Source organism: Polypterus senegalus, chromosome 15 (assembly GCF_016835505.1).
Source record: "Polypterus senegalus isolate Bchr_013 chromosome 15, ASM1683550v1, whole genome shotgun sequence".
Classification (NCBI taxonomy): Eukaryota; Metazoa; Chordata; class Cladistia; order Polypteriformes; family Polypteridae; genus Polypterus; species Polypterus senegalus.
In genome coordinates, this window is record NC_053168.1 from 18,921,891 (window position 1) to 18,943,297 (window position 21,407).

The 21,407-nt window shown below is 36.4% G+C and overlaps 2 protein-coding genes across 6 annotated transcripts in view; one reads left to right on the forward strand and one right to left on the reverse strand.

Annotated features, from left to right (window-relative positions):
* Nucleotides 1-21,407, forward strand: part of tert (telomerase reverse transcriptase) — a 98,604-nt gene that overhangs the window by 69,063 nt on the left and 8,134 nt on the right. Inside the window, exons 14-17 of one of the 5 annotated variants that reach the window (XR_005630691.1) lie at nt 5,497-5,621; nt 7,747-7,884; nt 10,090-10,247; nt 17,514-17,638. Coding sequence is in view for 1 of the 5 variants with exons in the window: in XM_039736956.1 (XP_039592890.1) it covers nt 5,497-5,621; nt 7,747-7,884; nt 10,090-10,193 (367 nt within the window). In the remaining 4 variants the exon portion in view is untranslated. Of the gene's footprint in view, nt 1-5,496; nt 5,622-7,746; nt 7,885-10,089; nt 10,696-10,801; nt 10,841-17,513; nt 19,190-21,407 lie in introns of those variants that run through there. The other 4 variants (XR_005630690.1, XR_005630692.1, XR_005630693.1 and 1 more) reach the window with 4 other exon arrangements.
* The window catches only part of slc6a18 (solute carrier family 6 member 18), a 53,928-nt gene continuing 52,627 nt past the window's right edge, over nt 20,107-21,407 (reverse strand). The window contains exon 12 of the mRNA XM_039736957.1: nt 20,107-21,159. Coding sequence (XP_039592891.1) covers nt 20,962-21,159 — 198 coding nt within the window. The 3' untranslated portion in view covers nt 20,107-20,961. The remainder of the gene's footprint in view (nt 21,160-21,407) is intronic.

The following is a 21,407-nucleotide window of genomic DNA, read 5'->3' on the forward strand; positions in this document are numbered from 1 at the left end:
TGCTATGCATTAAATAGGCAGGAGCATAAAGTTTAAACACTAGTCTAAGTTCTTTTTGTTGTCCATCCAGTGGTGAAATGTTGTTAGTGCTTCTTGAACTCCAAGCGAGAGCACTGAATATTGATTCAATGCATCTTGCATTTGAAAAGCACCACTGGTAACTTTTTAAGGTTATATGCAAGCATTCCAAACGTTTTGAGCAGCTCACCCCCACTATCTACAAGAAAATTGCTATCAGCCCATGCTATAGTGATTTCTTTACATAGCCATGCATTTTTTTAAGAATGTCCATAGAACTGAACATCTGTCTGCTGATTCAGAGCCTTTTTAGCCACCCCACTTCTGCTTGTAGTTGTTAATGAAATCTGCAACATCTTCCCACCAGAGTTTGCTTCTCTGTCACACCCAAGTTAAATATTCCACTGACTGAGCATTTTTTAAAACATAAGTTAAACACTGAAAATAATTACCCAACAGGTAACTATATTTTTTGTTATTACCAGACTTTATTCTGTCAGTTTAAACTAAGCTGTTTATCCATAAGCAGTAAACTGTTCTATTTATGTTTAAGCTAACAGAGAAATCTTGATTCAATCTGTAATGGTTCTGCTCATCCCCTCCATATAAATTTTATTTTATCAACATAATAAGGGAGTTAATCCTGATTTGCAGCATAACAATAAAGTGACATGAGACTTCCTAAAAGAGAATATAATGGATTAACTTAAACAATTGTCCATGAATATTTATATGGGAGTTTTTTTCTCCAAGTAGCTTGATTTTTTGTTTATTTAATGTAATTGTCTATACACTTCTAATGCATATGGCCAAATTCTTTTCCCATTGTGCGACAATAAATTACCCTTTACCTTGGAAATGCAAGTGTGAGTGGACAGCTTGCAATGATTATTTCTCAAGTGGATGTCAAAATATTTGTTAGTGTGGGCTGTGCAGTGGGCCAGCAGCTAATTCAGGATTGCTTGGTAAACTGCATGTGATACTGCCTAGGTAGGTTGTGATTCACCTTCAAACTGTAATGGAAAAAAAGAAAATAAAAAAAAAGTGTGGTGGAATTTATGATTTAAGGCAATTAAATGCAGTTAGCAGTTTACTACTTGCTGAGTTGGTTATAGAGATGTAGAAGGAACTTTAACCCCATGTGTCAGAAATTAAGAAATGCTTGATTGACTTACCTGGTATTTTACTAGTAAATGTTTAAAAATTTTGCTGTCATTGTAAAAACTTCCTTCTTCTAAGTTAATGATTCTAGTAGATGCCAAGGACAAGCTTTTCAAACTGCCTTTAAAATCTCCTTGTCAGCCTTATCGGTTGACTGATAAGCTTTTGGTTGTCCTGTTAGCTAACATTTCCATAACTTAAAGGCTTTGGCCATTTCATGGAGAATTGCACAGTGAAGGATTAAGTGTAATTTTAACATTTACCATGTTTAAACTTCTATGATGTTTATTTCTTTCTTTGTCTGTCAATTTTGAAAAGTACATCTGAATAACAAAAATAACATTACTTGATTTGACAAAGAAAACAGTCATTTCATAACTCTCCATTTGTTATGGAGGCACTTAAATACAAGAATCCCATTTGTTTTTTGTTCCCAAAATTCTTTGTCAGAGATTGAAAAGAACAATGATGTGTGGTATATCATAGGCTAATACTGACCATTGTCACTACTGACTCTCCTGTAAATAGACTTAGGATTTGGATATATATATATATATAATGTGTGTGTGTGTGTATAAAATAAAACGCAAGAGAAGGATCTTTATTCGGAATAGGCACACCCCTCTTTCAAAATGGTGGTAATTTAAATAAACATGTTTTTTGTTTCCTATTTCTACACATAACTTCAGTATATGCAAACATTTAGTGAATGAAATCTTAGGGGCACATAGCCACACACCTGCTAAATCGGTTAAGGTTAGGCTTAAGTCCATAACCCTTATAGGCCAGAGATGTGATTTTTTTTCTTTGGTCAGAACCATAAATATGTTCTCAATAATTAAATTTTTCCAATTAAAAACACAATATTACTTTATTTTTCCCCGTTTTTCCACCCATATTTACCAATATCTTTTTTAATATAGAAGTAATATAGATATTCCTTTCCAACTTTAAACAATGACAGTTTCCTATGAGTTCTTTTCGCTATGACAATTAACAAGTCCCAAGGACAAACTCTTCAAAGAGTTGAAATTTACTTACCTAATCCTGTCTTCGCACATTATGACAAGACCAACTTCACATGAAAATATCAAAGTTCAAATTGAGAAAACTATGGTTAAAGGAAAACTAATATCAAGGAGCTCCAAAGTTTTTACTCTGACTGTTGTTCTTTCAGAAGTTTTGTAATTTTTTTACATTAAATGTAAATGTTCTTATTTTCTAATAAACGATTTAATTATTTCCTATTTCTTATTTTACCTAATGAGAGGACAGGTGGTTGGTTGGGGAACATGTTTCTAAGGATTAAAATAAAAAAGAATTTTCATGCATACCGTGGTGCTAATTACTTGTGTGTGTGTGTATGTATATGTATAGGGTGGTCCAGATCTAATTATGCAATTTTCATTATGCTATAACTTATTAAGTTTATTACATAGAAAATCACCCACAAAATCCCGGACCATCGAGAAGTGTGCAAACTGACGACATGAAGAATCGTCTTCACGGCAAACTGGAATCATCCCCGCATAAATCAGAGTCATCCATGAGAGACGATCTCAATCTGCATAATTAGATTTGGACCACCCTGTATATACAGTTTTGGAGTTTTTTGTTTTTCTGTCCACCCTGGCCATCGGACCTTACTCTTATTCTATGTTAATTAATGTTGACTTATGTGTGTGTGTGTGTGTGTGTATATAAATAAATGTTGATTGATTGATTGATTGTGTATATATATATATATATATATATATATATATATATATATATATATATATATATATATATATGTGTGTGTATATATATATATATATGTATGTATATATATATATATATATATGTGTGTGTGTATATGTATATATGTGTATATATATATATATATATATATATATATATATATATATATGAGTACAGTACTTGACAACCCAATCAGGCTTGAATTTGAATGTATATTAGACTGCATTGAGAGGAGTAAGAAGAAGCTGACAGAATAGGGCATACTGCATCTAGCGGTGAATTGACTAACTCACTTACTCATGCACTCCTGAACAAAAATACTATGCCAAGTTTAGTTAAAAAGCTAAAATTTGGTAGGATGGTACATTTCCTAAGAAAGGATATTTTTATAATGTTAATATCCTCCCCTTAGAAAAAGTAAATTCCCCAAAATCTCAAAAATGCTTTGACTGATTTGATTAAAATTGGTGATGATATAGAAAAACTGAAATTAGACGACACTAAACAGTGCCAGTCAACCCATTAGATGGCATACAGTAGGCAAGTCCTTTGTATGCATGTAACCACGGAAGGGAGCACAGCCCTAAACCCCCTTCTTTTTATTATACCCTAAACTCCACTCACAGAACATCACCATCCAAACTCTCACTTAAGGGAGCGATATTTACACCTTCATCTAGGGTACCAAAAATGTTACTCCCTACACTGACTGTACATATAGTCCTTGAAATTATTTCTTTTCTGTAAGGTGCTGTTTTGCGACTGAACTCATTCTTCACAGTACATACACCAAATACGGTAATGCTTACACTGGGTCCTGAACTAGATACAATATATAGTAAAATGCATACGCTGTATACTGAAACTAATACGTTATGTACTGGGATTTTGTCTCTTGCACTATTTACTGAAACACATACACTGTTGTGTTAATAAATAGTTAACTAACTATTAGTTTTGCCAGTGTTTCCCTCCTCTGGTCACAATATTACTTACAACGTATGTTGATATTTGCATAAAGTTTATCAGACAAAATATTTACTGACTTGACTTTAACATACCTGTAACATCTTAAAAAATCAAGAAGGTTGTGATTTTTTTTTTTATCTTTTATTCTGTAAACGTCCTGCTAAGCAGCATCAAGACATGAACATTACCCCAATTCACACTATGGCGTGATCTTGTTTTGAAAATCTCATGAAACATTTTATTCTTTTCAAAACACAAAAATAATATGTTTACTGATATGTTACAGATAGTTTCCATTAAACAGAGATTTATATTACACTGCTTTTTTACATGCAGTTCCATTCTCGAAACTACTTAATCCAATTTCTGGCCTCCTGCCTCAAGGAGGTGGGGAAGGGGTGCATTTCAGTATACCGTATATGTTTTATTATATGATATAAGCATTTCAAACATCACTGCTTGGGCCGCCTAAATGTGCAGCCTGTAAACTTCATTGCATTTTGTAATAAGTTAAACTTGATAATACAGTATTACAACTTTATTGCCTATCTACAGCAAAAAATAATGAACTGGTGAAGATCAAGAAAAATAATGCTTGAGTGAATTATGAAAATATATGAAAATCATTAACATTTAATAGTAATAAAAGCAATCCATCCATTTTCTAAACCTGCTTTATCCTGAACATGGTTTTTGGGAAGCCAAAACCTATCCCAGCAGTCATGGTGCGTAAGGCTCGTGGTCATAAATACTTAAAATTCCCATTATTATTACTGATAACCAATTATTATTTCAAAGAATATATTTTCCTGTGAAATTGTGCTTTTCATCAATCATTAACAGAATCAAAGTCAGTCACTAGGAAAAACAGGAATTGACATATGATAGGAATGTTTTACTCATCCAAATTTTATGTAGAAAGTTCGTGATAATGCAGCTTCAGTAAAGTACAGTATAAATATATATGGTTCTGGTGTTTTAAAAAAGATATATATATATATATATATATATATATATATATATAATACAGAAAAAATATTTCTTTAGTTATGCGCCTCTTCTATATCTGATTAACTAACGGCAGTGTAACTAAGAGCCATTGTCTAAGAAACTCTCACTGGCAAAGTCAGGTAATTCAGCAAGTGCCTTATTAAACATTTATTTGTAGCCAGACCACAGACCAGAAAATCCAGATTTATGACTGTCCAAGACCTGATGCACTGTCAGGTGGTTGGTTTAATGGCAGGGAAGATGAGGTAGTGTGTGAGAGGTATGAAAGAGAAGGTATAGGGATTATAACTCGAAATATTGGGGGTTTGATGGGTAAACCAGGCATAGTGGTGTAAGTCCTGAACAGAGATTGGGGGCAATCAGGTAATTGAGGTAAACCCAGAAAATGGTGGTTAAGCCAATGATAGCTTGTTTACAATGCAACTTTGTCCCTTTGTTAATATCAGTGTGCTTCATAAAGGTGTTATACAAAATAAAGGATGATTAATTCAATTGAAATGTCATTTATTGTCTGGAAATGGGGTTTCATTTTTCTGTTAACAATATGATTTGTAATGTTATTATTTTATGTGTTATATATTAACTTTGTTTCAACAGATTTCATGCTTGTGTAAGAAGTCTGCCTTTTGGAGAGAAAGTCCGAAGTAATCCTCACTTTTTTCTAACAGTGATCTCAGAAATGCCACCCTGTTGCTATTCAATTGTGAGATTGAGCAACAAAGGTAACTGGTTAGATTTTTACCTGCTATTGTGCAAGCCTTGGTTGACCTCGTTAAAACACTTTTCCAAACCAATAGCACATTAGGTTGAAGTTTATTGTCCATGTATAAATTCTGGAATGTTCTCTGTCTGATAACGTTTGGAGGTGGAGAAGAAATTGCCTAACTAAAGATTGTGCTTTTCCTTCTATGCCTATTTAAACTCATAGATGAGGCTCTGATTTAATAAGCACACTAGCCAAAAGATAAGGAACAGACTTTGAATGTCTTCAATTTAACTGTAAGTAGTACTGATTATTTTTACTCTGCAGTTTTTCCAAACAGTCAAATGTTCGTGCAGTATTAAAACACAAAACCTTCTTCACTTGAACACTCTCCAACCCTAAGAATGCGTAACAGTGTTACATTTAGTATGGTGGCCAATATGTCATGCTTCCTTCCCTGTAGCACCACAGCTATTTAAGAGAAAAATTAGAATTCACCTAATGAACCACTGCATCGCACTGAACAAAAGGAGTTTGAATGGTGAACTCTGCAGGGAGTTTATTTATTAAGTACAGTTGAGACCCCTATCCCCTCAGTGTCTCTATCATCACCACTGACAACTTAGACGTTAAACTGTAGCTATATCACTAAATGGTCCTAAGAATAATAACAGAACTGCATGGTTTGTGTGGAGCCATTAGTGGTGCATTTAACCTAACCCTAAACCTAACTTCTCAGATTCTGATCGTAACTGATACTTTTCCTCAGTTATTTCATGAACTAAACTGTTTTTGCACAGTTAATACTAATAACAATAGTAATACATTTTATTTATTCGTAGGTGCCTTTCTAAACACTCAAGGACACCAAACAATAGATGAACAAATAGATAAACAAAACTAAAATATAAAAATTTAAATCAGACAGAGCAATTGTAGTCAAAGAGAGAAAACAGTCTTAAACAAATAAGTTTTAAGTTTAGATTTGAAAAGTGAGAATGATTTAATATTTTTAAGCTCAGGTGGTAATGAGTTCCAGAGCTGGGGAGCAGAGCAACTGAATGCTCTGCTCCCCATAGTGGTAAGACTGACAAAGGGGACAGTCAAGTGAATGGAGGAAGAAAATCTAAGGGTGCGGGAGGGAATGGCAACATGCAGGAGGTCAGACAGATATGGAGGGGCAAGGATGTGGAGAACCTTAACAGTTAACAGAAGAATTTTAAATTGAATGCGGAACTTAACTGGAAGCCAGTGAAGCTGCTACAAGATGGGAGTGATATGGTGAATAGAAGGGGTTCTAGTAATGATGCAGGCGGGCAGCTGAATTCTGGACCAGTTGAAGCTTATAAAGAGATTTGTGAGAAAGACCAAAGAAAAGGGAATTACAATAATCCAGACGAGAAGTGACCAGGCTATGAATGAGGATAGCAGTGGTGTGGGAAGTGAGGGAGGGGTGAATACGATTAATGTGACACAGGTGGAGCTATGCAGACCGCGAGATGTTACCGATGTGGGACTGAAAGGATAAAGTACTGTCAAGGATGACACCCAGACTCTTAACTTGTGGTGAAGGGGAGACAGAGGAATTATCAATAACAAATGAAAAATGATCAGTTTTGGATAATGTTGATTTTGTACCAATGAGGTGAACCTCAGTTTTGTCACTGTTTAATTTAATAAAATGTGAAGAAAACCAGGATTTGATTCCTGCTATGCAATCAATAAGTGAGGAGGTTGGAAAGGAAGCAGTAGGGTTGCTAGTGAGATAGAGTTGGGTGTCATCAGCATAACAGTGGAAGCTAATGTTATATTTATGAAAGATATCACCAAAGGGAAGGAGGTAAATAATGACAAGGAGGGGCCCCAGGACAGAGCCCTGGGGCACACCTGTAGTAACAACGGTGGGTTGGGATGTAAAAGTTTGAAGCTGAACAAACTGAGTGCGGACTGAGAGATAGTTAGATGATGAAAGGGGTTTTAGATACAGGAAAAAGGACTAAATTGAAAAGGGGAGAACATATCTACAGTATAAGGAGGAATGGTATGAGGTATTTGAACTAGTTATAGGCCTTAGTATTCAGAGCTTTAGAGTAGATGCTTTTAAACTCAAGTGCAATAATACAGTAATTATGTCATTTTTTTAGGAATTTGTCTTGGATCCAGGGATGCCACAGGAATTTTACCATTTGAAGCAGTTCAGTGGCTATGCTACAAAGCATTCATTACTAAGTTAGCAAGGCACAAAAGTGTGTATAAGCCCCTGCTTGGACCACTTAAATCATGTAAGTATGCATGGAACCTATTGAATTGAATATTATTTCATTATCATTTCCAATGACTGAATGACCACATTATTTAAAAAATTCATAACCATGATGAGGTTAGATTAATGTAATATTGTGGGTAGTAAAACATCACATTTTCATTCTTGTGTGTTATACTTGACAAATTATCATAACCTGATGTCTTGTATGGGCACATATCTTTCAAAAAATGTTAGAGAATGTAATTTAGTTTCAAAGCTAAAAGCAAACACTTTTTGACACACTAAATATTTTAATTGTCAGGTAAAAAATATTATAGATGTTTCCTTTTAGAGCTTACAATAACAATACAGTTCTCCTTAATGCTATTAGCTTTGAATTCATAGGGTTTTGTAAGTGAGAGCAATAGTACAGAAAGTTTGAAGCTTGTGATGATGACAGTGTGTGGACCATTTTTTAATTATTTGATTTGGACTAGAAGACTTTACATTTGAATGTTTCTTGCTGTAGATTGTCACCAATGTAGACTACTGATTTTGTTAAATATTTATGTATGCCTAGTTTTATTGTCATGTTAAACTTTTGATTTAGCAGAATGAGAGCTTTAGGGATGATAGAAGAAATAGATCTTCTGTTCAGCAATTAGACAAACACCTCTTTATCTGCGTTGCTGCTGTGTACTGTTAAACACGTTCAGTACTTGTTTTCCTTGTATCTTATCTTTTGTGAACATGCACAGCCCTCTTCCTTACTGCTTCCTTACAGAGACTGACCATGATTACTGTAACCCCTCTGTGTGAAGTATGCCTACTCCATACCTGTTTTTCAGCTACCCAGACTCACCCACACTTGATAATGGGCACAGACTAAAATGGAAAAAGGATATTTTAATAGTTGGTGCTCACATTAGAATACACAGGAGTCTGCTTCAGGGTCAGGCTACATCTGCATAAATTACCAATTTTGTCCTCTATTATGAACCTGAATCAAAATTAGTCTGATCCCCCAAGCTTAGTTTATCCAAAACTATCATTTTGTTAATACAGTACTGACTATAAAAGTACTATGAAATGTTTTTTTGACTTAAATTTTTATACATGTAAGCAAATATATATGGATAGAAGTGTGCAATCAGTTTCTCTGCTATTTTATAACTATGTTAATGTTCTGATTAATTATAAAATCAATGTGTATTATTTGTTAATCTGCTAAATTTCTCTTACAGCTCTTTTATCTGAAGCATTGAGAATGCATTTTTTTTAATCATAAGCACATATTCTTCTTGAATACAGGAAACTGAACTTTTCTTTTACATAAAACAAAAAATATTGGTGCTTTCTATTGAACATCTGTAATTTTCACCTCATCTTATACCTAGAATAATATTAAATTAAAAAAAGCAAATGTACAACAAATATTCCTGTGCAATTTGCATAAATTCCAGATTATCCGGTGTCAAGAGCTCCTGTTCTGCCAGTACTCAGTATTATCTTGTTTACAAGCTATATTATAAAGAAATGGTTGATTACGTCTGGCCTGATGAAGGGGCCTGAGTTGCCTCGAAAGCTTGCATATTTTAATCTTTTTAGTTTGCCAATAAGGGCGGCACGGTGGCGCAGTGGTAGCGATGCTGCCTCGCAGTTATGAGACCCGGGTTTGCTTCCCGGGTCCTCCCTGCGTGGAGTTTGCATGTTCTCCCCGTGTCTGCGTGGGTTTCCTTCAGGCGCTCCGGTTTCCTCCCACAATCCAAAGACATGCAGGTTAGGTGGATTGGCGATTCTCAATTGGCCCTAGTGTGTGCTTGGTGTGTGGGTGTGTTTGTGTGTGTCCTGTGGTGGGTTGGCACCCTGCCCAGGATTGGTTCCTGCCTTGTGCCCTGTGTTGGCTGGGATTGGTTCCAGCAGACCCCTGTGACCCTGTATTTGGATTCAGTGGGTTGGAAAATGGATGGATGGATAGTTTGCCAGTAAAAGGTGTCATTTTGCTTGGCTTTTCTCTAAAGAAATGGTTGAAAGGTTAAATATTTTTCAAGACCTAAATTCTAAAAATAATACTTCCACATATCTATCTTAATGAATAATTTAGTGTGACCTTCACCAGTTAAAGCAGATAAGGAGATGAGTGAATAAGTTGTTCTTGCCCAAGTAGTTGTATTTAGAGCAAATGAATTGTTTTCTTTGTTCTAAAAGTGCAAAACTAAAAGAAAATGTATTTTATTTCCAGCCAAAATATTGCTACAGAGGAAGCTTAAATTAGACACTCTTCAATTGCTGAAAAGAATTACTGATCCTGCATTACCACAAGACCTTGCTGAAATCAAAGACTGACATCTTTTAACAAGCATTTATTTAAAGTTTTTGGCTAAATATAATGGTGATCTTGTGAGTACACCTGGTTGTTTTTATTTTTTTTCTCAATAATAAATGGTATTTAAAAGGATCTAAAAAAGATTGCATAACTACTCTGAAATACTTAAGTAGTGTTGGAATAAAGTATGTTGCATATACCGTATCATATTTTGGAAACAAAAATTTTACTGCTGAATTGTGTGGTATTTCTATATTAAGTAAGTAATTCTAGTTAAACAGGTATTTAATATCCTAAATTACATAGCATCTGAAATTACCAGCTAGTATTTATTTTCCAATTTAAATTATTGTTTATTTATATATTACATGTCTGTTTGCATAAGGCCTGTCTGTTGTGTTCTTAAAGCTACAGACAGAATACAGAGTTGTAATCAGCACACACCGTTACAGTGCATTGCCGCACCCACCACATGACAAACCAACTCAAGATCCCAGATGAGGACCTGAGTGCAGCCATGACACCTCAGCACCACACTAGTTCAGATGGAATGAAACCAGTGTGAGGTTTTTTTTATGGTGGCTGGAATGCCAATTCTGCTAACAACCCCCGGGTTTTTCCTCTGCAGGTTGGAGGGCCTACATGCAGGGCTGGATGCATATTAACGTCATACCCAGGATGGAGCAATTGCAGGTTAAGGGCTTTGCTCAAGGGCCCAATGAAGTGGAATCACTTTTGGCATTTATGTGATTTAAACCGGCAACCTTCCAATGGCCAGTGCTGACCCCTAATCTCAGAGCCACCACTCCGCCCCGATAAAGTCTTATAAATGATATTAAGGATGTTCACTAATGATAGTCCATACTGTTGCCTCCTGTTAAGTTCAACTAATAAGTGAAACCAAAAATGTGAAATTTTAAATGTATTGACGAGATCAACACTCTTGTAGTTCCGACTACTATCGTAAACTTTAAAATGTTTATTAATACAGAGTGGTCCAGGTCTAATTATGCAGATCCAGATCATGTGGATGACTTTGATTTATGTGGGGACAATTCCAGTTCGGCGTGAAGACGATTCTTCATGTCGTCAGTTCGCACACTTCTCGATGGTCTGGGATTTTTCGGCTGATTTTCTATGTAATAAACTTAATAAGTTATAGCGTAATGAAAATTGCATAATTAGATCTGGACCACCCTATAGTTTCAGTTAGATATGAGGCTATTAGGTGTATTGATTAACTTCCTTTCATTTTAGTAAAATGCCAGTGATTACATTTCCCAAATTTGATCCCTTTCTTTTTTTAATGAATTGTATAATAAATCAAGAAGCTCATATTGAAACTAATACTCCATTTTCTCAATTTACATATAATTTTTATATTAAAGTACAAGCTTGATTGAGTCTCTGTGAATGGGGTGAGGAACTGAACAATCCAGGAAGACCTTGGTGCCATAAGACTGCTTGTCATGATCAAAAGGAGCTCATTGACATGATTGTGGCATTGAGTGAGGATACTCCCTGGGTGCCTTCTTTGTGAGGTTTACCAGGCAGAAGATAGTACAAGAAGATCCAGACAAAGACTCAGGGTACACTGGGTAGGTTATTTCTGATGAAACTGGGATTCATAGGAGCTTCCCAGAAGATGCTGGAGGCTGCTGCTGGGGTTTGAAAAATTTGGACTGAACAACTAATATTTTTACGTCCACCATCCTACATTAAGGAAAGTGGATGAAAAATAAAAGGTGAATATTTTGGGCATAGATGGACAGAATATTGTCATTAACTACCTACCAGATTATTTTATATCCTCCAAATTAAAAGATGGTTGATGTTATCAGCAGTATACTAATAGCCCACTTGTGCTTCACTCACTCAGAATATGGAACCAATGTAGAAAGCATTTTAAGATGGATAATCTTTTATCTGTGACACCTCTGCAAAAGAACCACCTCTTTCAACCCTTGCAAACATATGCAGTTTAATATCTGGAAAAGATTTGGAATTAAATTGCTTAGGGATCTTTAGATAGACAACATCTTAGATAGATAGATACTTTATTAATCCCAAGGGGAAATTCACATACTCCAGCAGAAGCATACTGATAAAAAACAATATTAAATTAAAGAGTGATAAAAATGAAGGTATAACAGACAATAACTTTGTATAATGTTAATGTTTATCCCCCCTGGGTGGAATTGAAGAGTCGCATAGTGTGGGGTCTCCTCAGTCTCTCAGTGGAGCAGGACAGTGATAGCAGTCTGTCACTGAAGCTGCTCCTCTGTCTGGAGATGATCCTGTTCAGTTGATGCAGTGGATTCTCCATGATTGACAGGAGCCTGCTGAGCACCCATCGCTCTGCCACAGATGTCAATTATTAAATTTATCTATTATTATCTATCTAGTGTCTATTAAATGTATGTATTTATTTATTATATTTGCATCCTATGAACAATTACATTCCAAATTTAACTTTCCGACCACACATTTCTTTCACTATCTTCAAATAAGGAACTTTGTTAAACAGAACCTGCACAATTTATCTCATCTTGCACCCTCCTCCATGCCGGAAAAAATGTTGCTCAATTTTAAGGACTTGGACACCATCCCTGCAATATATAAAATTATTTTGCAGTCCCTCCCTTTTAAAGATCCAAGAGGACACTGAGAAAAAGAAAGAAATAATACAATTATTCAACTCGAAATTATATATCAAGCACATCTGTCTCGCCTAAAACTGTCCAAAATCTTTCCAGGGCAGGATACAACCTGCGAATGCTGCAGTCGAGTCCCAGCCTCACTGGGTCACATGTTTTGGGCCTGCACCAAATTAACATCATTCTGGACAAAAATTTTTAAGTGTCTTTCAGACAGACTTGGTGTCACAATCCCTCCTAGCCCATTAACAGCTGTTTTTGTGGTTCTTCCAGATGGATTTAAAGTGGAGAAGGACAAACAAACTGTGATTGCATTCACTAAACTTTTGGCACGCAGTCTTATTTTGCTAAACTGGAAGAATCCTAACTCTCCTCTTTTAAGTCAGTGGGAAACCGATGTTTTATATTATTTGAAATTGGAAATAATCAAATATTCAGTTAGAGGATCTGTACAGAATTTTTTCAAAACCTGGCAGGATCTAATCAATAATATTTTAGAATAAGCTCTTAATGGACCGAGGAAGCAATTCTCTACACATTTCTTTTTCTTCTCCATTCATCTCTATTGCCCTATTAAACACATTAATTTAGGTATGTTTACAAGCCTTAAGTTTTACTCCGTTGGCCATGCTCTCTCTCTCAGGGGTGGGGGGCGACTTGTTTTCAATCCTATTTTTTGTAAAAATTGATCTATTTGTATGGAATGATTACAATAAAATTAATAAAATTGAAAAAAAAATGTTTGGTAAGACTGCTAGGTTTGTCTTGATGTCTGATATGTTGGAAAAGATGGGGTGGTATTCAGTGGCTAGTCGATATACTGTTAAAAGAAAGAAGACCCATGAAAAATCAGGGTATTCTTAAAAATACTATAAAGAAGCCATGCACTAGTAACTAATCCAGGGTTCAAACCCTGTAAGGTGGCAGCACTTTTATTTGCAACAATTTTTACAAATTTTACATTTACAATTCTAATTTTTGCTGCTTGTGTAAGTTTTTTCTTTTTCTTCTCTCTATCCTCTGGTGGTAATAACTACTAATAAATACAAACAAGTGTTGCCTAATCTGTTAGCATTACAGTTCAAAAGGATTTAGAAACAATATTATGAAACAAACATTAAAACGTGTATGATGACATACTGCAGAGAAGTCATTTGATGTCCTTAACAGAATTGTCTCAAATTTAAAGGAAGCAAAATATTTTTCACTTCTTTATCAAAAATGTTTGTATTTGACCAGAAGTGTTTTGTGTGATCACGATAAGTAATTTCCATTCCAAACAGTACTAAAGCTTAAAATAAATTGGTTTTTGATGTGTGTTTGCACACTCCTCTAACTAAGTCAATATCATCTTTGGCACAATTGCTGGTCCTGTGTGCAGCTGATAGAGACATTCTGTCAACAATTTCCTCCATGAAAAAGAAATCCCTGAAAAACTGTGCAAATATTGAAGAACATTTATCTTCTCTCCATAAACCGACTTGGATTGTGTGAATATATGTAGCCACCAGTATAATAAGTTAAAACATTTGTGGTGTAGTAGACATTGTTCTCTACAGTGGGCAACACAGGGAAGGATTAGTTATTATTTCTGTTTGTCAAATGCACATGAAGTAAGAACATACATTAGGGTTTACGCAGTAAGCCAAAAAAAGCAATAACAGTCCTGTGAAGATGGCAACATCTTTCAGGTGCCATTTTACCATCCAACAATCCAAATTCAGTTGTCCTTTTCCAAGTAGGCATGTTTTCTCCTTGCTATTAGGCTTTTACCTGAACTAGTTACTTGTAAGGGTAAAGTGAACTGGTCACGCATGCCTGTTCCATCAGTGAGGCACTGTCTTCTTCCATATCAAAAGGTACAAATTTGGGTAAGCATGTACCATAGCTGCTGGAGCTATGTGCTACTTTGTGTCCTCCTGCCATACCCTTACCAACTCATACTGCCCCCTCACGTCTCTGGTCCTCCTTTCTCTCTCATGCACCTCCAGACCTCTTGATGTGACACTCTTTCATAAGCCTTCTCCAAATCAATAAACACCAAATACCTGTTTTTCGCAATGCTTCTATATGAGCTGACGCAATGCAAAGACTTCATCAGTTGTTCCACTCCCTGCTATAAAACCAACCTGCTCCTCCCCTGTGGTGGTCTCTTCCCTTCTCTCTTATAACCCTTTCCCATATTTTCATTGCATGTGACATCAGCTTTATCCCACAATCCACAGTATTGCCCTTCTCCTTATAAATGGGTATAATAACACTATAATTGCACACTAGCATGTCTGTGCAGAAAATTATTTAAAACTCTTTCCTAGTTTTGCTTTCTGGTAGTTGCAATATGTGCATTAATAATTAAAACCTACAAAAGGAATGAATTGTGATGTTTTAGACTGCCCCTGTGCGAGCAACAGTGAATGAATACTGTGGAGACTGTCCCAGACACAGACAGGCAGACACGTTCATGTCACCCACAAACACGTTTATTTACACTATATACAGTTCAAAGTGCACCACAAACCCCCAAAGTCCTGGCCACACAATGCCTTCTTCAGTCCGCCTCCTCCTCTCTTCTCCAGCTCAGTCCACTCCACTCCCGACTCTTGCCACTGAATGAAGGGGGACGGCCCCTTTTATTATCACCCGGATGTGCTCCAGGTGGGTTCCGGCAATCTTCCATGGACCACGGGCCCCTACAGGGTGCAGCTTCAAAGCTCTGTACCCGTGGCCCCCAAAGGAACCAGGGCGTTCGCCCCCAGATGGTCTGGGGAAGGCGCCAGCCCTCCTCCGGTCCTCCTGGGCGTCCCGGCCGGGTCGCCACACCAGCCACCTCTGTCAGTACATTGATGTCCTTTCCAGCCTTACACAAGGATTCAGCCCCCATAACTCTGTAAGTAAGCAGTTTCATAAATGCTTGATCAATGTGTTTTTTCATTTTCTTTCCCTTTTCAATGAAGATTTGAGATTTGATGTATGTAATAAACCACAAAAACACTGTTTCTTAAGTTGAATGTTTGACTCTTAATTTTTACAAAATGTACAATTTTAGTCAGAAGTAATACCTTTTATCAGCCCGATACCATCATAACATAAATGAAAAACATTATATGATGTCATCCTCAATAAAGCTACCAGTTTGATAACTTTATTATGTCACGTTTCATTGAATTGCAAGCACTTTGTGATTTTACAGTTATTGTATACTTTGTACCACAATAAACTTTCATAATTATGTGTTACTCAATATGTAAAGTACAGAGGAGTTTTTAATTGGCCAATGGAGCTAAGGTTGATGAGCGGTTTTTCGTCTATCTCAGTCTTTGATATTCGACTAGCCAGAATAACTGTCGAAGACATTTAATAGAATTAATTTAAAAACGTTTGATATCTATTACCTTACATGTACCTTCAGTGCCCTTCCTTGGAATCCTCGTGTGAACCTGTTTTGATGGGCGCTTCCCCTCTCTGAGCCCATTCCCATCAAGCCTGCTTCTCAGATTCTTTAATTCTGAAGCACCTTTATCGCCTCCAGTCTGACTGACTTTACACTTCCCATCTTTGAAGGTGTCTTCTATGCCTGTACTCCTCCTCCTGTGTCTCACACTCGCACTTCACGAAAGCCAAACTGACAAATCAGGTTCCTCTGAGGGACAGGACACACAAACATCCTAGCATTGTATAATATGGTATGTGTTTATTGGGTGCCAGATCCTGTTGTGGCCACCTAAGGCACACGGCTGAAAGCAGCAATGCATGGCACAGTAGTTCATAATGATGCATACATTTAACTTAGCATGTCCATCTCTGTGATGTTGGGGGGGAGACACTGAAACATATGGAGAAAATGCTAACAGAATGCTGGTGGGGACCAAACCAAGGTTTGAAGTCAAGTTTCTGAAGCTGCTCTTTCAAACAGCAATACAGAGCAGGCACCACACCTCATTTAACTGTATTCTTGTGTCTCTGTTATCTACAGCGGCTTAGAAATTGCAGTTTTGTTTGTTTTGTTTTTTTCTTTTCTTTTTTTCCCACCACTGTGCCAGCCTAGTGTACCAACAATTGTTTTCTGAATGTGCTTAGTCCAGTGCAGGTTCTAATGGCATCATTAATTTAAAAAAAAAAAAACTTGTTTGGGGCACCAGTGTGTGGCAGGACAGACTCGCATCAGGCTAATTAGGAATAGCTGAATAATCTCAGGTCTCTGGGATTTGGAAGGAATTCACAGTGCCTGAAGGAAAAGCACTGAAAAATTAGATTGTATAAACTCTACACAGGCAGTGTCTGAGTAGCCAATGACATTACATATTTACATTTACATATTCGACTCATTTATCCAAAGTGATTTACAAATCAGTAAGTTGTGAGATGTAAATGGTGATCTTGTGCTTCTGTGCCAGTGCCATATCTATTAGAGATCCACACCATCTAGTATGAAATTACTGATGATTTTTAATCATATTCCCTTTTGATATAAAGAACCTTAGTAAAAGCTGCAGTAAATGTACAGTTTTGAAGTTAATAAATTGCAAATTGTGTTATTTAGAAAGCTTTCAGTGTCAGATTTTTTTTCCAGTTCACTAACACTCAATGCAGCACACTATACAATGATTACAAAGTAGGACTAATAGACAAGAAAAATATATGCCATAAAGAAAATAATCTCATGCATTTTACTTTGATTTCTAGCAGAAAAACGCAGGTCAATAAGGTGGACATGACAAAGGAGCCTTTTATAACCAGAGTATATTCCAAGCCTCTAAGTAAGGCAAACTGGGCTTAATAGACCTAAGGAAAATGTCTTCTGTAAATTCGTGAGTATGAATATAATTTTTCTCTTTTTAGCAAAGCAATCTGGCTGACATTTGATTACATAAATGCAGGTTTTTAATCATTGCACTCTGTAGCAGCAGTGGAGAGATGAAGCTATAAATAATGGAATAAATTTGATTAAAACAAACCCAAGCTAGACCACTTGCCTCAAGCCCTAAAAAACCATGTGCACATGAATTGTCTAATAAGGTGCACAACCAGCACATTAATCAAGCATACCCCCTCTTGGGATGTGGCTTTTTTTGTTTTGTCACACCTTTCTGTATAATAAAAAAACTAAATTCAAAGGGGCAAAGAAAAAAATCATCAGTACAGTGTCATCAGCCAGGGTAAATAGTGCATAGTCTGTCCCAGGATGGAGTTGTGCATATTTTTTAAGTATATTATTAAATACACAATAGTAATCACACTAATCAAAGGCAAACACTTAGATTTAAGGAAGTATTGAAGTATTTTTTTCTTCCCAATACAAAGCCCTACACCTGTATATCTCATTGAAATCTTTTACTTCTTTTTCATTGTTTACAGCAGTATTTCTCAAAAGGTGGGTTGTGGTGGCATTACAGTGGCTGACCCCAGACAAAACCCAACTCACTGGCCCGATGATTGTGCTCAATTCACAGCAGTAGCGTTGCAGGCGGATTGCGGCTGATCCTGGTCAACCTCCCCAGCCCCTGCTCTGATGATTATGCTCGATTCACCAAGGACGAGAAGCATTGATGATCGTGCTTGATTCATCTAATGTCTCTGATGATCGCACAGAATCACCCCATAAACCTCAAGCCAATCCCCTGTGCTTTGCTGATCGCGCAATATTTCATGAGGATGACTACTGTGGTAAACGCTGGTTTACAGCATATCAAAGGCTGGACAGATAGTAATTGTCTCCAGCTTAATAATGATAATAACAAGGATATTTTATTTAGCACTCCAAGCCCAGTAGAAGTGTAGTTCATCTTGCCTCTTGTGTGTCATCTTTTGCCAAAAAAATTGGGTGTGATTATTGATTCCACACTTGGTTCAGTTAAGTTTAATTCTACTTCTAGAATTGAATCAATTTTGTCTTTCCAGGTTCTGGAAAAGGTTATTCATGCATTCATTACATCAGGATGGGACTATTATAATTCTTTATATCATGGTGTCCCACAGTCTCTACTTGGTCATTTATAAATTGTCCAGAATGCTGCTGCATCTTTTGACTGTTTTTTAAATGCAAGAGTACATTACATCAGTCCTGGCTTCCATTCATCGGCTTCCTGTTCAGTGCAGAATTCAATTTATTTATTATTATTATTATTATTATTGATTCATATCGTTGATTGTTTTTAAAGCTTTAAATGAGATGGCCCCATCTTATATAGTCTGTTAGATCCTTAACCAAACAAATCCAGCGTGTGCTGCGGACAGGTTGAAAATAAAATGGTGACTGAACATTTTCTGTTGCAGCTCCACAGTTTTCTGGTTGATGTTAGGTGTGCTTCCTCCATTTTTGTTTTTAAATTTAGGCTTAAGACTTATTTGTACTCTCAAGCCTTTTCTGATTTGTAATCAATATTGTAGATATATTTTAATATTCTATCATTTTTAAATATATTTAGTTTTATTACTATTATTACCTTTTGTATGTGCAGTACTTTAGTCAGTGAAAGCTGTGTTAAAATATGCTTTATGAATATATTTTAATTACTAAATACTGGATTCTATAAGTAAAATCTCGTCCGTCATAAGCAGCCTCTGTAGGGACATTTGCTTGAAGGGCCTAAAGTAATTGTTATTAGAGTGGATCAGTACTGAAGACTGCAGATACTATACAATAAGGGGAATTTAAATGAATGAGAACTGCGGTGGGCTGGCGCCCTGCCCGGGGTTTGTTTCCTGCTTTGCGCCCTGTATTGGCTGGGTTTGGCTCCAGCAGACCCCCGTGACCCTGTAGTTATGATATAGCGGGTTGGATAATGGATGGATGGATGGGTAAATGAATGAGAAACAGCAGAATCCTAAGCACATTATGCTGTAGTGTCCACTCTGTAGTTTTTCCTAATCTGCCCACAGGTGCATTTTATGGCCATCTCAAATATTTCAAAAATAAGTATTTTATATATATTATATACTTCTGTGACTGTCACCTCACTTTTAAAAATTATTTTTACAGTTAATAGCCACAAATCCTCTTCGGCCATTGCTATCATAAAGATGGAGGATTATACTTAGCATGTATTTGCCTCTTCTTTTAGGCTCAATTTTAGATTCTTGCTGTGGACTTCTCTCTGCATCACATTATACAGCCCATGCGTCTCTTTACTTCTTCCGTTTAAGAAGCTTTGAAGCCTATCCTGATAATCTCAAGCATAATATATGGCTTCCTCACACTAGTCCAATTTAGAATACCAAAGGTGTCCATTGTACAAGTCTTTGGAATGGTGGAGTACATTCTTGATATGTTTAAAAAAAAATGGGCATAGAGAAGAAGTATACCTCATGTACTTCCACTGGGCCACAAACTGAACCCCATTTTCCAGGTTAGCTAAGCTGCAGTGCTATCTACTCTGTCATTTTGCCCAATTTATTGTTCACAGAAAAACTGAAATGAACCACTCATTGATTATTTAACATGTTCTTGTATTTGTCTTATTGATCATCTTTCATTGTTCATTGGTTTTGTATTCACTTGATGATGATGTAGCTTTTGAAAGGTCCCATATCATATTAAATAAAGTCAGATTTGCAGATTCCACCCTGTTCTGTAACCCATCTCAGTGTTGTGTCCAGCAGTGCCAATCAATACTTTAAAGCACCAGTTGGCATCATCTTGAGTGATTGAAGAACAGCAAAGGTTGTTCCATTTTTCAGTTTGCTTTTCTCATAAGCAAACAGACGCCAAGTTTCTTTGATACCTTATCTAGATGTGTTGGTGTGGCAGCCTTCAATGCATATCTCATAGATTTAGGGTTCTTCAAATAACATAGAGGCCTACTTTCTTTTTGATAATAAATTTCACACATGATTAAATATGCATATCATTCCCAAAACAGCTTTATAAATCCTTTCACTTACTTAGTGACATATGCTTACTGCGCAGCACCCTCCCATCCTTATAAAGGTTAAAGTTCGTAAAGGAAGGCCTGTATTGTATGCAGTGCAGCACTTTTGTCCAAAGTAAATTAAAAACAATAACATCCTTTAAGAAGAAAGAAACTGTGCAAGGCCCCATTGCGATTGGTAGGATTAGCAAACATAAATGATTCATTACAGACAGAATGTGGACAAATGGCAGACATGGACAATCAGTTCACTGACAGTCTTCTCATTGCACTTCAGCTTCATAAGTTTTGTTGTCATATGCGTTTGAATGATTATGTCTGTGTAATCGTCCTTTTATCCACTGGCCAAATCTGTAAATTGCTACTGCAGGAATACATATGCAGGGAAAGACCACTAACAGAATGCAGATGGCAAAGACCCAACCAGGATAATCCTCCGTCTGTGGCGTAGGAAATTTTGGCTATAAAAAAACACAAATTAAATTAAACAAATGAAATATTCAGAACTTAAGGTACATACTGTACATCATCACTGCTTATGATCTAGGTCAGCAGGACAAAGTCAGCCTTCTGACTTTGAAAAGTGAACCCAAGCTTTTAATTGAACACATGCCTAAATTAGTTCTGTGGCCTGTGGTTTGCTTTAAGATTTTTACCGTTGGTTTTTCTTCTCTCCTTTTCCTAACCTGCTTATCCAATATGTGGCCAT